We start from the raw sequence: 17,471 nt of genomic DNA on the forward strand, positions 1-17,471 counted from the left end.
CTTACAGTGTAGAGGATTTGTTTTTTGTTTTGTTTTTTGGGTTTTTTTGTATGTTAGAAGAATTAGCACTGTCAATTAGCTCCTTCAAATCATTTTCCAACAGAAAAACAAACTGCCATTTATAGCTAAATGCCATCCCCGCACGCGGTGGTCACAGCGTGCAATGATACAAAACATATGGAACCAAATTTGCATGGTAAAGGCAACACGACACAAATGGGACGAATAATCCATGTCACGTGACATACAAAGCACCAGTCAAATGAAGGATCCACTCAGCCATGACAGAAATAAGTTTATTACTTCAGCTGACTACTTTTTGACATTTGAGTTGAATTCTGCATTGTATTTTTTTTTAATCTGTTTACATGTGCGAAATAAACCTTTCATTCATTCATTCACATTCATTAAGTCATTGATAAAATGAGATGAAAAACTGTAGTTTTTTTTTTTTGTCTTTTTTTTGTTTTGTTTTGCTTTGGACAAAGGCCTCCTAAAATTAAAAGCAATGATGGAACCCAGACTCCTCCCAGTGAGAGCATCTTCTCCATTTACAATCCCACTTTCTATTTCATGACCTTTTTTTTCTATGAAATGGCAGCGTCTAGCTCTATCAGGACCTTGCATGTCATATTTTTCTGTACGGCAGGAGGTCGGGCAATACTGAACAAAGTTTAAAAGTGTTGTCTGAAAGCTCTGTTGTTATTTTTGTTGTTTTGTTGTTGCAAATGTTACGTGAAATTTCCAGGAGACGGTGATATCACTGTGTTTTGGCTGCTCTCAAACAGGACTTTTCAGTCCTCCTTCAGATCTGCCGATGCTGTACTTGCTATCAAATGGTCTTTGCTTCTTATTGAATGAACCTCTTCAGGTTTTGTTTTGTCTGGAAGTAATTGAAGGTCTGAGCAGATCTGTCCTAACAGTGCTTGATTGTGTTGTTTAGCTTTACTGTTATCTCACAAAATTTAGCAAATTTACATCATTCTGATGTGTAGGATAAAGTACTTGTTTCTAGTCCAATGGTTTTGATCTGGGTCCCCTTATTTTAAATGAAACATCATAAAGTTTACAGCCTGTATCTTCCTTGCAGAACATAGGCTTGTGATTTTAGTAGCACTGTCTTCTAGTGTTCCTCTGTGAAGCTGTACTACATGTAACCTTTGGTGAATCACAAGCAGAATGTTGCAGATGATTCAGTGAAGAACCTATCACAGGTAAAGGTGAAAATGTTACTGAATCAAAATCAGAAGTAACTTATTTGGTTGTCACTTTAGCTCAGTCTTGATCTGGTGATGCCATATTAGCCAAAGTAATTACGAAATCTGATAGCAAACTCTGCAAATTGCAACAATTTCTGACAGTGAATTCTATATTTGGGTTCCCATTTAAACAATCTAAATATGTGAAACCGGTTGACATAACTAAATTATGTAAACATAGTATTTCATTTCTTAGGGTGTATGTCCCCTTTAACTCACAATGAGGCGTTTATTAAGGTCCCCTTCACACAGAGTGCGTTTTGGTCGAATTACGGCGAAACAGCGCGAAAGAGTTTGAATTACCAAAACACAAAAACATTGTGCCGACAGGCAGGTGTGTACGATCCTGCTGCAAAGGTGTTGTGCACGAACACAGTGCGAGCAACTGGAGCATGTGTAACCACATCGTGCCGCTACTGTGGAATAAATAAAAAATAAAAACCAGCTGGTACCTGTGGAACCACATCGCGTTGCTGCTGTGGAAAATGAAAAAGAAACAAAACATATATGCCATCCATGGGATTCGTACCTCGACTTTACTGACTGCCAACCCACTGGCCTGTAAACAGTGTGGGAAAATGCCTGAAATCAACAGAGATGGATGTATTAAAAAAACCACACACCATAAAAAAAACATGAAAAAAAATGAACCGTCTGTTCCTCTGTAGATGACCCATGATCACAGATGTACAGTCATGAAATGACTTTAATGAAGCAGTGTGCTGTTATCATGTCCACATCTACTAGTCTGGTGTGTCCAGCCGGACCCACGCGTGTGTGGAACAGAGCTCATGTGGGTGACATGACAGTCAGATCGCCCACTGCGTGTTATGATCTGACAGTTCATTGTCACCTGGGGCAGCCTGTCAATGTGTGCGCTGTGGGCAGACACACCCTCTGTCAGTTCAGCACACACCCCAACACACCATCTGTACATCCATATATCAGGCAAGTGCGCTCCTCCCGGCACCACGTTTACGAATGGGAGGGGAGCACAACACACGTGATTCACATGCATGACACGTGTGTGTGGGGGGAGCCGACACTTTGGCACCTCACGTGTATTGCTGCTTTGCAAAGCCACACTTGTGGGGGCACTTAGACAAATTTCACATCCAGCTCTACAATGATTGTCTGCTGACTGTTTTCGTGGTGATGCGAATGGCCACACATTTTCTAAGTGCCACACAAATGGTGTTAGATGTTCTTGTGTGTCAGCTGCAATTTGGCCGACACCTGCCACGAGAAGGTTCAATGGGCTCGCACAGCGCAAACTCTGTCTTTCAGCCACTGGTGTGCGCAAATAGTTGTAGCAACAGGTGTACGAGGCGTTCGAGGCAGCTACAAATTTACGTTTTGCATACGATTCCTGCTTCATGCGCACTTCGACCAAATTTGCACTATGTGTAAAGGGGCCCTAACCAATGTCCTTCATATTGGATCTGAACATGGAGCAGCTGCAATACAAAGAAAAGTCAGTTTGGCAAAAAAAAAATCATTTCTTTTGTTTTCATGTATACTCTGTTTCTGAAACTGTTTTTATACTGCCCCAGTGCCCCCGACTTTTTAAACAACTTTTTTTATGATGGCACCCCATAGTTGTTTTTGTTGTCTTTTTAATAACAAAAATTATAGCCAAAACTAAAACAGTTATACTCCTCCTATATGGTTCTCATTGAAGGGTTGGTTCCTAACAAATATGAATGTGAAAAACAATTATTATTTTTGTCTATCCAAAAGGAATACAGTGTGTTACAATAAGTAATCATATGTACGGTACGTAAATACAAGTTTTTCTGCAAACAGTGGGGAGGAGAGCAATTTCATTTTGAGTCTATCACAGAGATGCAGATTGTAAATAATGAAGTTTAAGTCATGAAACATGCACTTGCACACAACCACGGGTGCTGGAGAGCACCTGGACAGAATGACGGAAGTGTGGCATGTTTTGAGCAATATGACTTGCTGTTGATACTAATTAGGAGTGGTGATTTTGTTGGGGCCTATCAAAGCAAAAGACAAAATTTGATATTTGTTGCATTATAGATAAATAAACTTTACTGATCTCACAAAGGAGAAATTCACATGTTACGTCAGCTCTTAAGAAAACACACAAGGTGGGTGCAAGTAGAGGAAAATGTTCATCGAACAGCGTGTGCAAGGATAAGCAATAATAATAATACTTGTAGCAGTACAAGACATAAGAAATGAGGTAGAAATAGAATATATATATATATATATATATATATATATATATATATATATATATATATATATATATACACACACACAAGCACTCACATACGTGCGTGTGTATATACATATACGTACACATACATACATACATACACATATACACACCCATGTACATACCTATATACATATATATGTATATATATGTATTCATATCCATATACACATATACATACACATACACGCATACCCATATGCACACACATACCTATACACATACACATATACATATGCATATATATAAACATGATTGGGATTGAAAAGGAGATAGGAGCATCTTCTTTACATGTGAAATGGAGTTTAGATGTGGTAAGGTGACATTAGTGCTGGGATTTGTAAATGAGTTATTATTGCACTTGATATGTGGACATATTAATAATATTGCACGTGATTTGTGGACATATTATTGCATGTGGTTATTTCACAGTGTTATTGTACAGCCTGACAGCAGCAGGGAGGAATGACCTGCGTAATCGTTCCTTGTTGCACTGAGGGTGCCTCAGTCTGTCACTTAACGAGCTGGTCAGCTCCACTACAGTCCGGTCCAGAGGGTGAGTGGAGTTGTTCATGATGGATTTCAGGCTCTGTTGACCCAGTAAGTCTTCAGAGAACAGAGAACTTTCAGAAGAAGTCGGCATGAGGAGTTTATTCGGACATTCCATATATATATATATATATATATATATATATATATATATATTTACATTTATATAAATATGTACATATATAAATGTATTGATACATAAAAATACAATTATTTTTCTTTCCTCCTTGTTTCCCCCACTTACATCACTTACATCACTATCACCAGATCAGGGCCGGCAAGTGGTGGTCTGTTGCTCGAAGGTCTCCCCCTTCTGCCAGCAGACTCCAAAACCTTGTCTTTTAATGCAGAGCCTAGGACATTCAGCAAAGGGTGGACCTGTGTCAGGGGGCGACCCCTCTCTGGCAGCAGGTTTACAAAATACTTTGCATTGTTTAATGCAGCACACACAAGACGTATGGGGAGGGAGGGGAAGGGGGAAAAAAAAATAAAAACGTTAAGGTAATAAAATTAGTAAAATAAATGAAACATATTTGTATATATATGTGTGTATGTGTATGCATGTGTGTATAGGTGATGTATGTGTGTATTTGTGTATTTTGTGTATGTATATCTACATATATATATATATATATATATATATATATATATATATATATATATATATATATATTGAGACAGAACTGATATCGACGCATACAATAATAATTCTTCTAAATAGTCATTCTTTGAATAAATGTGGGGAACTTATTGACATATGAAAATGACTCAAGGAATGACACCAGCAATATCAATTAATAATAATATTATTATTGTCATTATTACTATTATGGTGGGAATTTTTATTATTATTATTATAGATATTCATCACTAATATATGACATGAATTACATAATAATAAAAAAGGAATATTGGTCACACTCGGTAGTGGCAATAATGTATGGGTGTTTGGGGGTGGGATTAAATAAGCTCGTCTTCTTCCCACCCCTTTTTGGGCTAAATGCGCGTGTATGTATGTATGTTTGTACGTATGTATGTCTGTATGTCCTGTTCTTTTAAGAAATGCTTATTTTGTAAAGCTCGAAATAAATAATCAATCAATCAGTATGTATGTATGTATATATATATATATATATATATATATATATATATATATATATATGTGTGTGTGTATATGTGGGTGTATGTATGCATATGTGTACGATATATATGTGTGTATATATATATATATATATGTGTGTGTATGTTAATGTATATATGTACGTATATAGGTATATATGGCACGGCCCAAGCAGAGGGTCACCCCCTTGAGCCTGGTCTGCTTGAGGTTTCTTCCTAAAAGGGAGTTTTTCCTCACCACAGTTGCCTAGTGCTTGCTCTGGGGGTCAGCAAGGTTGGTCCTTATTTGAGTGGAGTGACTTGGGCCAAATTTGTTGTGATTTGGCGCTTTATATATATACATAATATACTTATACATGAATTGAAGTGTAACTGAATATTGAAGTGTGTGTCTGTGTGTTGATATGTAGTGTGTTGTGAATTTGTGTTTATGTTATTATGACTGTTATAATTGTTGGACTTATACTAGCAGGGGTGGGCGTTGATAAGCTTTGCTTCTGTCCACACCCTTTCGGACTCACAGGCTTTGTTTATATAACAGTCATGTTATTTGTATGTTTCTGTTCTTTCGGATTTGTGTGTGTGTGCTGAATAAATCCATTCATTCATTCATTCATCTATGTCCTCCCCCTGGATGTTCACCGGTGGATGAGGTGGTGGTTTCCTCCTGAAGTCGATCACCATCTCCTTTGTCTTACTGGTGTTGAGACACAAGTGGTTGCTCTCACACCAGTCCACGAAGTCTGTGATGACAGACCGGTACACCAGCTCGTTCCCCTCAGACATGCGACCCACAATGACGGAGTCATCAGAGAACTTCTGGAGGTGGCAGCTGTCTGTGTTGTAGGTGAAGTCTGAGGTGTAGAGGGTGAAGAGGAAAGGCGAGAGGACAGTGCCCTGGGGGGCCCCAGTGCTGCACCTTACCACCTCAGACTGACCACGTACTGCGGGCGGTCAGTGAGGTAGTCGATGGTCCAGGCAGCGAGGTGTACATTCACACCTGCGTCCTCCAGTTTCCCCCTCAGCAGTGCCGGTCTGATAGTGTTAAAAGCACTGGAGAAATCAATGAACATGACTCTCACAGTGCTCCCACCGGTCTCCAGATGGGTGAGCACTCGTTGCAGTAGGTAGATGACAGCGTCATTTACCGCGATGTTGGGCCTGTAGGCAAACTGCAGTGGGTCCCAGGTGTTGCTCACCACGGTGAGACAGGGCGAGTCGTTCCATGGTCTAAATGAGATGGGAGGTCAGGGCAACTGGTCTGTAGTGGGCCGGTTCCTTGGCGTGCAGTGTCTTGGGAACTGGGACCACACAGGAGGTCTTCCACAGGGTGGGGACCACCCCCAGGCTGAGGCTCATGTTGAAGAGCTGGCTGAGGACCTTACAGGTCCTCGGCAGCCTTGGGGAGATCCCATCAGGTCCTGCTGCTTTCCTCTGCTTCAGTCGCAGGAAGTGGTCTCACCTCAGTTGGAGTTACAGTGGGGGGGGGGGAGCTTGGGTGTGAGGTGAGGTGGGCTGGTGCTGAATACAATCATGGGGGGGCGAGGTCCGTGGTGCAGTGAAGGTGACCAGGGGGTAGAAGGTGGTGGGACAGAGGGACTGGAGGGCTGGCTGCTGGAGACGTTGGGGGCCGGGAGCAGGCGGGGGTGCAGGCTTGGAGGAGCCAAAACGGTTAAAGTAGCTGTTTAGCTCCTCTGCGAACCAAGAATCCCCATCTGTAGTCCTGCTGGCACCCTGCCCAAATCCGGCAGTCTTGAGGCATCTCCACATGTCTGACGTTGTTCCAGGCTAGCTGCTCCATCTTCCCTCCATACACCTTCTTGGCTGTACAGATCTTCCACTGGAGCTCCTGTTGCACCCTACGCTGCTCCTCTCTGTCTCATGGCTCAGTGAAACTCTTGACACGCCATTGGCACGCTGGGTGCTGGTTTTGCAGTGCTAAACATACACAGATGTTTAAATGTTCATGAGTCGACTATTAGCTGGTTCAGGAGGAGGTTCCGTGACACAGGGATGACACATAACAAATCTGCACAACACTTATGGGATATTCTGGATCGTCGTGTTCGTGCTGGTATCCCAATACTGAACACTATTATTCAACTCCAGAATGCCTTGATGAAGGAGGGGCAGGCCATTCCTCAACAAGAAATTTGTCATTTAGTGGGTTCCATGTGCAGAAGATTAGTTGTATTACCATATATTTGCCCATCTGAGGCCCAGGGCCGAGCATCAGCCCACGACCGTTTTTGAAGAAAGTTGGTTATGTGCCCACCTAAAATTAAATTCAATTACAAGGAACACACTTAAAGAATAAGAAAAGGGCAAAAATAGACACTAACAGGTGAGTTAATTGTGATTTATTTCTTTATTTGTGATGAAATCAGACATTTTATTGAAATGGGTATTCTGACAAACATAATTGGCCATGTCTCATGTATCGGCCCACCCCCTCGCCAGGCAGATTTTCGTGTAGAGGGCCCTGGGGACTCTGATGGATGAATATGGTAATTGCAGCATATGGTGGTCACACATGCTGCTGACTGTGATCTGACCAAGAACATTACCTTTCTGTTTATCGATTCAATAAAGTCAAACACACTTTCAGTTATTAATGTATATGACATCATGTACAAAACCTGACAGAAATTTTGCTCATGAAGCAATATTAAGACATACTTGCATCTATTGTGTTGTTCAGTATTTTTGAAAATATCTGCTTTTTAACAGATTGAAAAATAGGGTTTTAAGAAAGTTCTAATTTCAAACTCAGTGGAGCTTTCTGACTGATATGTCAGCTTGTTTTAAGAATTTCTCGTAAAACCAAGTAAATAAATCTAAGCAGAATATTAGACTTGTTTAAATTAAAGTATTACCTTTCCAAGAAACCCTCAACATAAATGTTCTGATAACGTGCTTACTTGAACTGATTCTCTTATCATTTAAACTGACAGTTCTATAAAAAAGAAACGGTGTGCCCATATTGACAACATCTGAAAATGTATCCAAGTAATGAAATGTTTCATTAAATACAAAACACCGGCAGTACACATTAACCAGAAGGTTCTGTCTGGCTGTAGGTTATGTTTATTGTATAAATATGACACAAGTGTGGAGCAAACAGGATCACAAACATACTGTATGCAACGTCACTAAATACAGAGCAACAAAACTTCATTTTGAAAACTTATTAGATTATACAAAATCTTTAAAAAAAAAAAAAGCAGGGAAAAAGTGTTTTATTTTCAGGGGAAATGAGCAAATGTTTATTGTAATAAAGTTACATAGATGTGTACAAACTGAATTAAATGATTTAATTGATATGATTATAGAATTAGAATTATTGATGAATATGCTGATCAATGTTTAGAATATGATTTAGCCACACATATATATATATATATATGTCACTATAACATTTTCAGTAACTATTAGCTTCAACCTATTTCAGTATGTTTACCTGAACACTGATACACTTTGCGTAAGCTACAAAACTCGACTTTACAGTGCACGGAGCAAAGCTGCGTCAGGCATGCATTTTTACACTGCTCACTGCTTTTGTATATACATCAGACTGCAGTACACATACAGGCATTTTTAGTGGTACCCTTATGAAGAAGATTTGAAGACTGATTTACCGTAACAGTCAGATAAAAGCCTTGATGCTGCAATCGTTCTGTTGACAGTGATGCCTGGCCTCTGAGTTTTTCTTGTGCTAATCTGCAGAAGACATTTGAGGAATGTAAAAGTGGTTTATTAGAGCAACAGCACGTGTCATATATTAAATCCTAGACCGACAGGTAGCTAATTTAACAAAAACAAGTTTTTAATCAATTTAACCTGAATAAACCTTACCTTGTGCAATGTCTTACACCTCAAACCTCAGTGGATTTTCCAGCAGTAGTCTCCTGAATCGGAATGATTTATACAAAATACATTAGTAAGGCAACATTAATCACAGAATAATGTATTTGTTGAGATGAGAAAACAATCTGAACCACTAAATAAGCAGGTTTTTCATCATATTGTGCACTTTGTCTTGTTAATCAGTATTAGTTAATTTTGAAGCAGTTACTTACTGGTTTCACATTTTCTCTAGAATGTGTAATCATTATATACAGTTAGGCCCAAAAAACAATGCAAAACATTAGTTTATCATCCCTGACCTCATGCCAAAATTGGACTGCATCGATTTTATACTGGCAAATTTTATTGATGAAGGTACAGCCTTTTGCAAGAACTGGTACATCTGCTAGGTGGTGAGTGTGCTTTGGCCGAAGACGCCTGACGTTTACCATGCCGGACCACAAACTTACCGCTTGTCATCATTGACAACCACAGATGTGACAAGCCAAGAAGCTGAAGCCATGGTACGGAGTGAACGTTCCCCCAGAGCCGACCATGAGCGATATTTACACCCAGTATGCTTGTGGTGTGCTGGACAATGGAGGTAGCTTGGATGCTAAGTACAACAGTTGCAAGGTGAGGTTTTCTTTGTTCCCTTTTTCTTCTTCTATGGCGACTCATTAATGCCAAAAAGTACTAGTGCTCGGTAGTTCCAGCTGCTTGGTCTAGCCCGTGAGTTATTTTTCATAGGATACATCTGGCATTATATACATATTTTTGTGGATTTTAATCAAATACTATTACAGAGCTGTGAGGCTGGTTTTGTCATAGTTCTAATTGAAAAGTTTCATTTCTCAGCCTTAAAATTTTACTCTGTTTGTTCTCTGTTTCTAAGAAAAAAATGCGCCCTCCCTCATCACTTTTTTCTGATGTCAAGGTTGCTAAACTAATGTTTTGTTTTTTTTTAAATGGGGCCTTACTGATCATGACACAGTATTTGTGCCACACCTTGTCACTGTGCCGACTGTTGGCCTGGCAGGGTGTTCTTGGTTTGGACACAGATGCATCTGGTGGTTGAGTTTCTTCTGGGCACTCAACCAGTCTGTCTGGTTTATGGAGGTTTGTAGAAGCTTCAGCTTGATGATCTACCACTGTCTCCTTAGCTGTTATTATAGAGGTGCAGATGGAAGAGGTGTCCTCCCCCTCTGCCCCGACAGCAGAGCGACAGCTGTGACCGGAGCTGCTGAAGCCACTGATGCTGTCTCCTGAAGACTCAGAGCTGTCCACTGGAACAAACACAAGACCTGATCATGGATTTGATAACTGTGTGTCATCAGTCTTAAACTGAATGAGATGACTGTCCCAACACAAAGGTCAAAAACAAAACGCTAACCTCAGTGAAATCCTGCATCAGTAAAATAACTGTTCAGACTTTAGGCATGGATCCAAATCAAAGGAGTGGAGCCAGTTCACATTTAAGAATTTTTAACATTGTGAGATATATAGCATTTATAGCCTTGCCCGATGTAGGAATGCTAACGAATGCCCTACTCGTTACTTGTTCAATGAGCTTAATGCTTTACTGACCACTGATTGTACAGGAGATAACTCATATTAAAGAGCAAACAAAGATTTCTAACGTCTGCCAATCTGAATCCGGATCACCTCCACAATTTAATGGAGTCTTCCACGCCCTAATATCTATCTGTGGTGCAAATTTGGTGAGAATCTGTGAAGTAGTTTTGACGTAATCCTTCAAAGCATATATAAACTCTTGATGCAGAATCTGGATCCAGATCAACTCCAAAATTTAATGGGCTCCTCTATGGCCTAATATCTACAACCCCAATTCCAATGAAGTTGGGACATTGTGTAAAATGTAAATAAAAACAGAATACAATTTTTCAAATCCTCTTCAACTTACGAGGTCTATTAGAAAAGTATCCGACCTTATTATTTTTTTCAAAAACCATATGGATTTCAATCACGTGTGATTACATCAGACATGCTTGAACCCTCGTGGGCATGCGAGAGTTTTTTCATGCCTGTCGGTTACGTCATTTGCCTGTGGGCAGTCTTTGAGTGAGGAGTGGCCCACCCTCTCGTCGATTTTTTCATTGTTTAGGAATGGCTCAGAGACTGCTGCTTTGTTTGATCAAATTTTTTTCAAAACTGTAAGGCACAACTGAGTGGACACCATTTGATAAATTCAGCTGGTTTTCGGTAAAAATTTTAACGGCCGATGAGAGATTTTGGTCTGGTAGTGTTGCCGTAAGGACGGTCCACGGTGCCTGATGGCGATCTGCGCTTCGAGGCGGCAGCGTCTCGTCGTTTCAAGTTGAAAACTTCCACATTTCAGGCTCTGTTGACCCAGGAAGTCGTCAGAGAACAGAGAACTTTCAGAAGAAGTCGGCATGAGGAGTTTATTCGGACATTCCATTGTTAACGGACATTTTGTAATGAAAGAACGTGCGGGCAGAGTCGCATGTCGGGCTGGACCCGACTGCGGGGGGTCGCGACAGGAAAAACACCTCCGTTGGAAACCTTAACGGGCAAGTTGGAACATGCCCAAGCTGTTAAACAATTTCTCAGTTACTCACTTGTTGAAAGCCATCAAAAGCTGCCTGAATTTTACAAATGGTTTTCAACACGGAGGTGTTTTTCCTGTCGAGGCGCGCACAGATTTGTCGAGTCCTCACGGAAACGACTCGGCGAATTTGCACGCACGTCTTTCATTACAAAATGTCCTTAAACAGTGGAATGTCCGCATAAAGTCCTCATGCCGGCCTCTTCTGAATCTTCTCTGTTCTCTCACGACGTCCTGGGTGAATTAAGCCTTAAATTAGGATGTTTTCAGGTCGAAACAGGCCGACGACGGCGCCTGGAAGCGCTGCACGACGTCCCGCTGCGTGGGAAGTCCTTACAGCGACAGAAACACCCCATAATCTCTCATCAGCCGTTAAACTTTTCACCGAAAACCAGCTTAATTTCTCGAATAGTGTCCGCTCGGATATTCCTCACAGGTCCAGAAAAAATTTTGATAAAGCAACGTGCGCCGTCTCGAGCAGCGTGTGAAACAAAGGAATTCAGCCGAGAGGGCGGGACCACATCTCACTCAAGGCCTGCCCACAGGGAAATGACGTCACCGACACGCGTGGAAAAAACTCACGCATGCGCACGAGGGTTCAAGCATGGTGGTGTAATCGCACGTCATTCAAATCCATATAGTTAAAAAAAATAAATAAAAGGGTCGGTTTATTATCTAATAGACCTCGTATATTCAATTGAATACACCACAAAGACAAGATATTTAATGTTCAAACTGGAAAACTTTATTGTATTTGTGCAAATATTTGCTCATTTTGAAATGGATGCCTGCAACACATTTCAAAAAAGTTGGGACAGTGGTTTGTTTACCACTGTGTTACATCACCTTTCCTTCTAAAAACACTCAATAAGTGTTTGGGAACTGAGGACAGTAATTGTTGAATCTTTGTAGGTGGAATTCTTTCCCAATCTTGCTCGATGTACAACTTCAGTTGTTCAAGAGCCCGGGGTCTCCATTGTCATATTTTGCGCTTCATAATGCGCCACACATATTCAATGGGCAACAGGTCTGGACTCCAGGCAGGCCAGTCTAGTACCAGTACTCTTTTACTACGAAGCCACGCTGTTTAACACTTGCAGAATGTAGCTCGGCATTGTCTTGCTGAAATAAGCAGGGACATCCTTGAAAAAGACGTTGCTTGGATGGCAGCATGTGTTGCTCCAAAACCTGGATAGACCTTTGGGCATTGATGGTGCCATCACAGATGTGTAAGTCGCCCATGCCATGGGCACAAACACACCCCCATACCATCACAGATGCTGGCTTCTGAACTTTGTGCTGGTAACAATCTGGATGGTCTTTTTCCTCTTTTGTCTGGAGGACACAACATCCATGATTTCCAAAAATAATTTGAAACGTGGACTTATCAGACCACAGCACACTTTTCCACTTTGTGTCTGTCCATTTCAAATGAGCTCAGACCCAGAGAAGGCAGCAGCATGTTGTTGATGTATGCCTTTCGCTTTGCATGGTAGAGTTTTAACTTGCACTTGTAGATGTAGCGACAAACTGTGTTAACTAACAATCATTTTCTGAAGTGTTCCGGAGCCCACGCGGTAAGATCCTTTACACAATGATGTTGGGTTTTAATGCCGTGCCGCCTGATCGAAGGTCACGGGCATTCAATGTTGGTTTTCGGCCTTGCTGCTTACATGTAGAAAGTTCTCCAGATACTCTGAATCTTCTGATTATATTATGGACTGTAGATGATGGAATCCCTAAATTCCTTGCAATTGAACATTGAGAAACATTGCTCTTAATCTGTTGGACTTTTTTTTAACACAGTTGTTCATAAAGTGGTGATCCTCACCCCATCTTTGTTTGTGAACATCTGAGCCTTTTGGGGATGCTCTTTTTATACCCAATCATGACACTCAACTGTTTCCAATTAGGTGTTCTTTGAGCATTCATCAACTTTCCCAGTCTTTTGTTGCCCCATCCCAACTTTGTTGAAATGTGTTGCAGGCATCCTTTTCAAAATGAGTAAATATTTGCACAAAAACAACAAAGTCTATCAGTTTGAACATTAAATATCTTGTCTTTGTGGTGTATTCAATTGAATATAGGTTGAAGAGGATTTTCAAATCATTGTATTCTGTTTTAATTTACATTTTAAACATCCCAACTTCATTAGAACTGGGGTTGTATCTGTGGTGCAAATTTCGTCAATATCCGTGTAGTAGTTTTGACATAATCCTGCAGACAGACAGACAGATGAATAAACACAGGTGACTTTATTACGTCCGCCAGAATAGGCAGAATTTCAGTGTTTCAGTTAATGCCCTTTGTTAATGATGTTGTCCAGTATGTGCAATCTGATCTTATATTGCTGTATCAGTTTTGATTATTGTTTACAAATGTTTCCACATATCAAGTTTATCAAGTTTGCATTTGTGCTAAAGCAGTACATATAAAATATGTGTTCTGTAATGTTGTTATTATGTGGATGTTGAATATTTGTCATTAATTCTTATTTTGGTGATCAGTTATAACGTCTTAATGCAATGGAACAATCAATCAATCAATTTTATTTATATAGCGCCAAATCACAACAAACAGTTGCCCCAAGGCACTTTATATTGTAAGGCAAGGCCATACAATAATTACGTAAAAACCCCAACGGTCAAAACGACCCCCTGTGAGCAAGCACTTGGTGACAGTGGGAAGGAAAAACTCCTTTTTTAACAGGAAGAAACCTCCAGCAGAACCAGGCTCAGGGAGGGGCAGTCTTCTGCTGGGACTGGTTGGGGCTGAGGGAGAGAACCAGGAAAAAGACATGCTGTGGAGGGGAGCAGAGATCAATCACTAATGATTAAATGCAGAGTGGTGCATACAGAGCAAAAAGAGAAAGAAACACTCAGTGCATCATGGGAACCCCCCAGCAGTCTAAGACTATAGCAGCATAACTAAGGGATGGTTCAGGGTCACCTGATCCAGCCCTAACTATAAGCTTTAGCAAAAAGGAAAGTTTTAAGCCTAATCTTAAAAGTAGAGAGGGTGTCTGTCTCCCTGATCTGAATTGGGAGCTGGTTCCACAGGAGACGAGCCTGAAAGCTGAAGGCTCTGCCTCCCATTCTACTCTTACAAACCCTAGGAACTACAAGTAAGCCTGCAGTCTGAGAACGAAGCGCTCTATTGGGGTGATATGGTACTATGAGGTCCCTAAGATAAGATGGGACCTGATTATTCAAAACCTTATAAGTAAGAAGAAGAATTTTAAATTCTATTCTAGAATTAACAGGAAGCCAATGAAGAGAGGCCAATATGGGTGAGATATGCTCTCTCCTTCTAGTCCCCGTTAGTACTCTAGCTGCAGCATTTTGAATTAACTGAAGGCTTTTCAGGGAACTTTTAGGACAACCTGATAATAATGAATTACAATAGTCCAGCCTAGAGGAAATAAATGCATGAATTAGTTTTTCAGCGTCACTCTGAGACAAGACCTTTCTAATTTTAGAGATATTGCGTAAATGCAAAAAAGCAGTCCTACATATTTGTTTAATATGCACATTTAATGACATATCCTGATCAAAAATGACTCCAAGATTTCTCACAGTATTACTAGAGGTCAGGGTAATGCCATCCAGAGTAAGGATCTGGTTAGACACCATGTTTCTAAGATTTGTGGGGCCAAGTACAATAACTTCAGTTTTATCTGAGTTTAAAAGCAGGAAATTAGAGGTCATCCATGTCTTTATGTCTGTAAGACAATCCTGCAGTTTAGCTAATTGGTGTGTGTCCTCTGGCTTCATGGATAGATAAAGCTGGGTATCATCTGCGTAACAATGAAAATTTAAGCAATGCCGTCTAATAATACTGCCTAAGGGAAGCATGTATAAAGTGAATAAAATTGGTCCTAGCACAGAACCTTGTGGAACTCCATAATTAACCTTAGTCTGTGAAGAATTCCCCATTTACATGAACAAATTGTTATCTATTAGATAAATATGATTCAAACCACCGCAGCGCAGTGCCTTTAATACCTATGGCATGCTCTAATCTCTGTAATAAAATTTTATGGTCAACAGTATCAAAAGCAGCACTGAGGTCTAACAGAACAAGCACAGAGATGAGTCCACTGTCTGAGGCCATAAGAAGATCATTTGTAACCTTCACTAATGGTGTTTGTGTACTATGATGAATTCTAAAACCTGACTGAAACTCTTCAAATAGACCATTCCTCTGCAGATGATCAGTTAGCTGTTTTACAACTACCCTTTCAAGAATTTTTGAGAGAAAAGGAAGGTTGGAGATTGGCCTATAATTAGCTAAGATAGCTGGGTCAAGTGATGGCTTTTTAAGTAATGGTTTAATTACTGCCACCTTAAAAGCCTGTGTTACATAGCCAACTAATAAAGATAGATTGATCATATTTAAGATCGAAGCATTAAATAATGGTAGGGCTACCTTGAGCAGCCTGGTAGGAATGGGGTCTAATAGACATGTTGATGGTTTGGAGGAAGTAACTAATGAAAATAACTCAGACAGAACAATCGGAGAGAAAGAGTCTAACCAAATACCGGCATCACTGAAAGCAGCCAAAGGTAACGATACGTCTTTGGGATGGTTATGAGTAATTTTTTCTCTAATAGTTAAAATTTTATTAGCAAAGAAAGTCATGAAGTCATTACTAGTTAAAGTTAAAGGAATACTCGGCTCAATAGAGCTCTGACTCTTTGTCAGCCTGGCTACAGTGCTGAAAAGAAACCTGGGGTTGTTCTTATTTTCTTCAATTAGTGATGAGTAGTAAGATGTCCTAGCTTTACGGAGGGCTTTTTTTATAGCGCAACAGACTCTTTTTCCAGGCTAAGTGAAGATCTTCTAAATTAGTGAGACGCCATTTCCTCTCCAACTTACGGGTTATCTGCTTTAAGCTGCGAGTTTGTGAGTTATACCACAGAGTCAGGCACTTCTGATTTAAAGCTCTCTTTTTCAGAGGAGCTACAGCATCCAAAGTTGTCTTCAATGAGGATGTAAAACTATTGATGAGATACTCTATCTCACTTACAGAGTTTAGGTAGCTACTCTGCACTGTGTTGGTATATGGCATTAGAGAACATAAAGAAGGAATCATATCCTTAAACCTAGTTACAGCGCTTTCTGAAAGACTTCTAGTGTAATGAAACTTATTCCCCACTGCTGGGTAGTCCATTAAAGTAAATGTAATTGTTATTAAGAAATGATCAGACAGAAGGGGGTTTTCAGGGAATACTGTTAAGTCTTCAATTTCCATACCATAAGTCAGAACAAGATCTAAGATATGATTAAAGTGGTGGGTGGACTCATTTACATTTTGAGAAAAGCCAACTGAGTCTAATAATAGATTAAATGCAGTGTTGAGGCTGTCATTCTCAGCATCTGTGTGGATGTTAAAATCACCCACTATAATTATCTTATCTGAGCTAAGCACTAAGTCAGACAAAAGGTCTGAAAATTCACAGAGAAACTCACAGTAACGACCAGGTGGACGATAGATAATAAATAAAACTGGTTTTTGGGACTTCCAATTTGGATGGACAAGACTAAGAGTCAAGCTTTCAAATGAATTAAAGCTCTGTCTGGGTTTTTGATTAATTAATAACATGGAATGGAAGATTGCTGCTAATCCTCCGCCTCGGCCCGTGCTACGAGCATTCTGGCAGTTAGTGTGACTCGGGGGTGTTGACTCATTTAAACTAACATATTCATCCTGCTGTAACCAGGTTTCTGTAAGGCAGAATAAATCAATATGTTGATCAATTATTATATCATTTACTAACAGGGACTTAGAAGAGAGTGACCTAATGTTTAATAGACCACATTTAACTGTTTTAGTCTGTGGTGCAGTTGAAGGTGCTAAATT

The 17,471-nt window shown here is 40.2% G+C and overlaps 1 protein-coding gene across 1 annotated transcript in view; it reads right to left on the reverse strand.

The window, feature by feature from the left end:
* Positions 1–8,244: 8,244 nt before the first annotated feature.
* The window catches only part of LOC117507210 (uncharacterized protein KIAA1755 homolog), a 137,463-nt gene continuing 128,236 nt past the window's right edge, over positions 8,245–17,471 (reverse strand). The window contains exons 22-24 of the mRNA XM_034167026.1: positions 10,030–10,307; positions 9,031–9,083; positions 8,245–8,895 (exon numbers count right to left, since the gene is read on the reverse strand). Coding sequence (XP_034022917.1) covers positions 9,051–9,083; positions 10,030–10,307 — 311 coding nt within the window. The 3' untranslated portion in view covers positions 8,245–8,895; positions 9,031–9,050. The remainder of the gene's footprint in view (positions 8,896–9,030; positions 9,084–10,029; positions 10,308–17,471) is intronic.

The sequence above is a fragment of the Thalassophryne amazonica genome, chromosome 3, assembly GCF_902500255.1.
Source record: "Thalassophryne amazonica chromosome 3, fThaAma1.1, whole genome shotgun sequence".
Taxonomy (NCBI): domain Eukaryota; kingdom Metazoa; phylum Chordata; class Actinopteri; order Batrachoidiformes; family Batrachoididae; genus Thalassophryne; species Thalassophryne amazonica.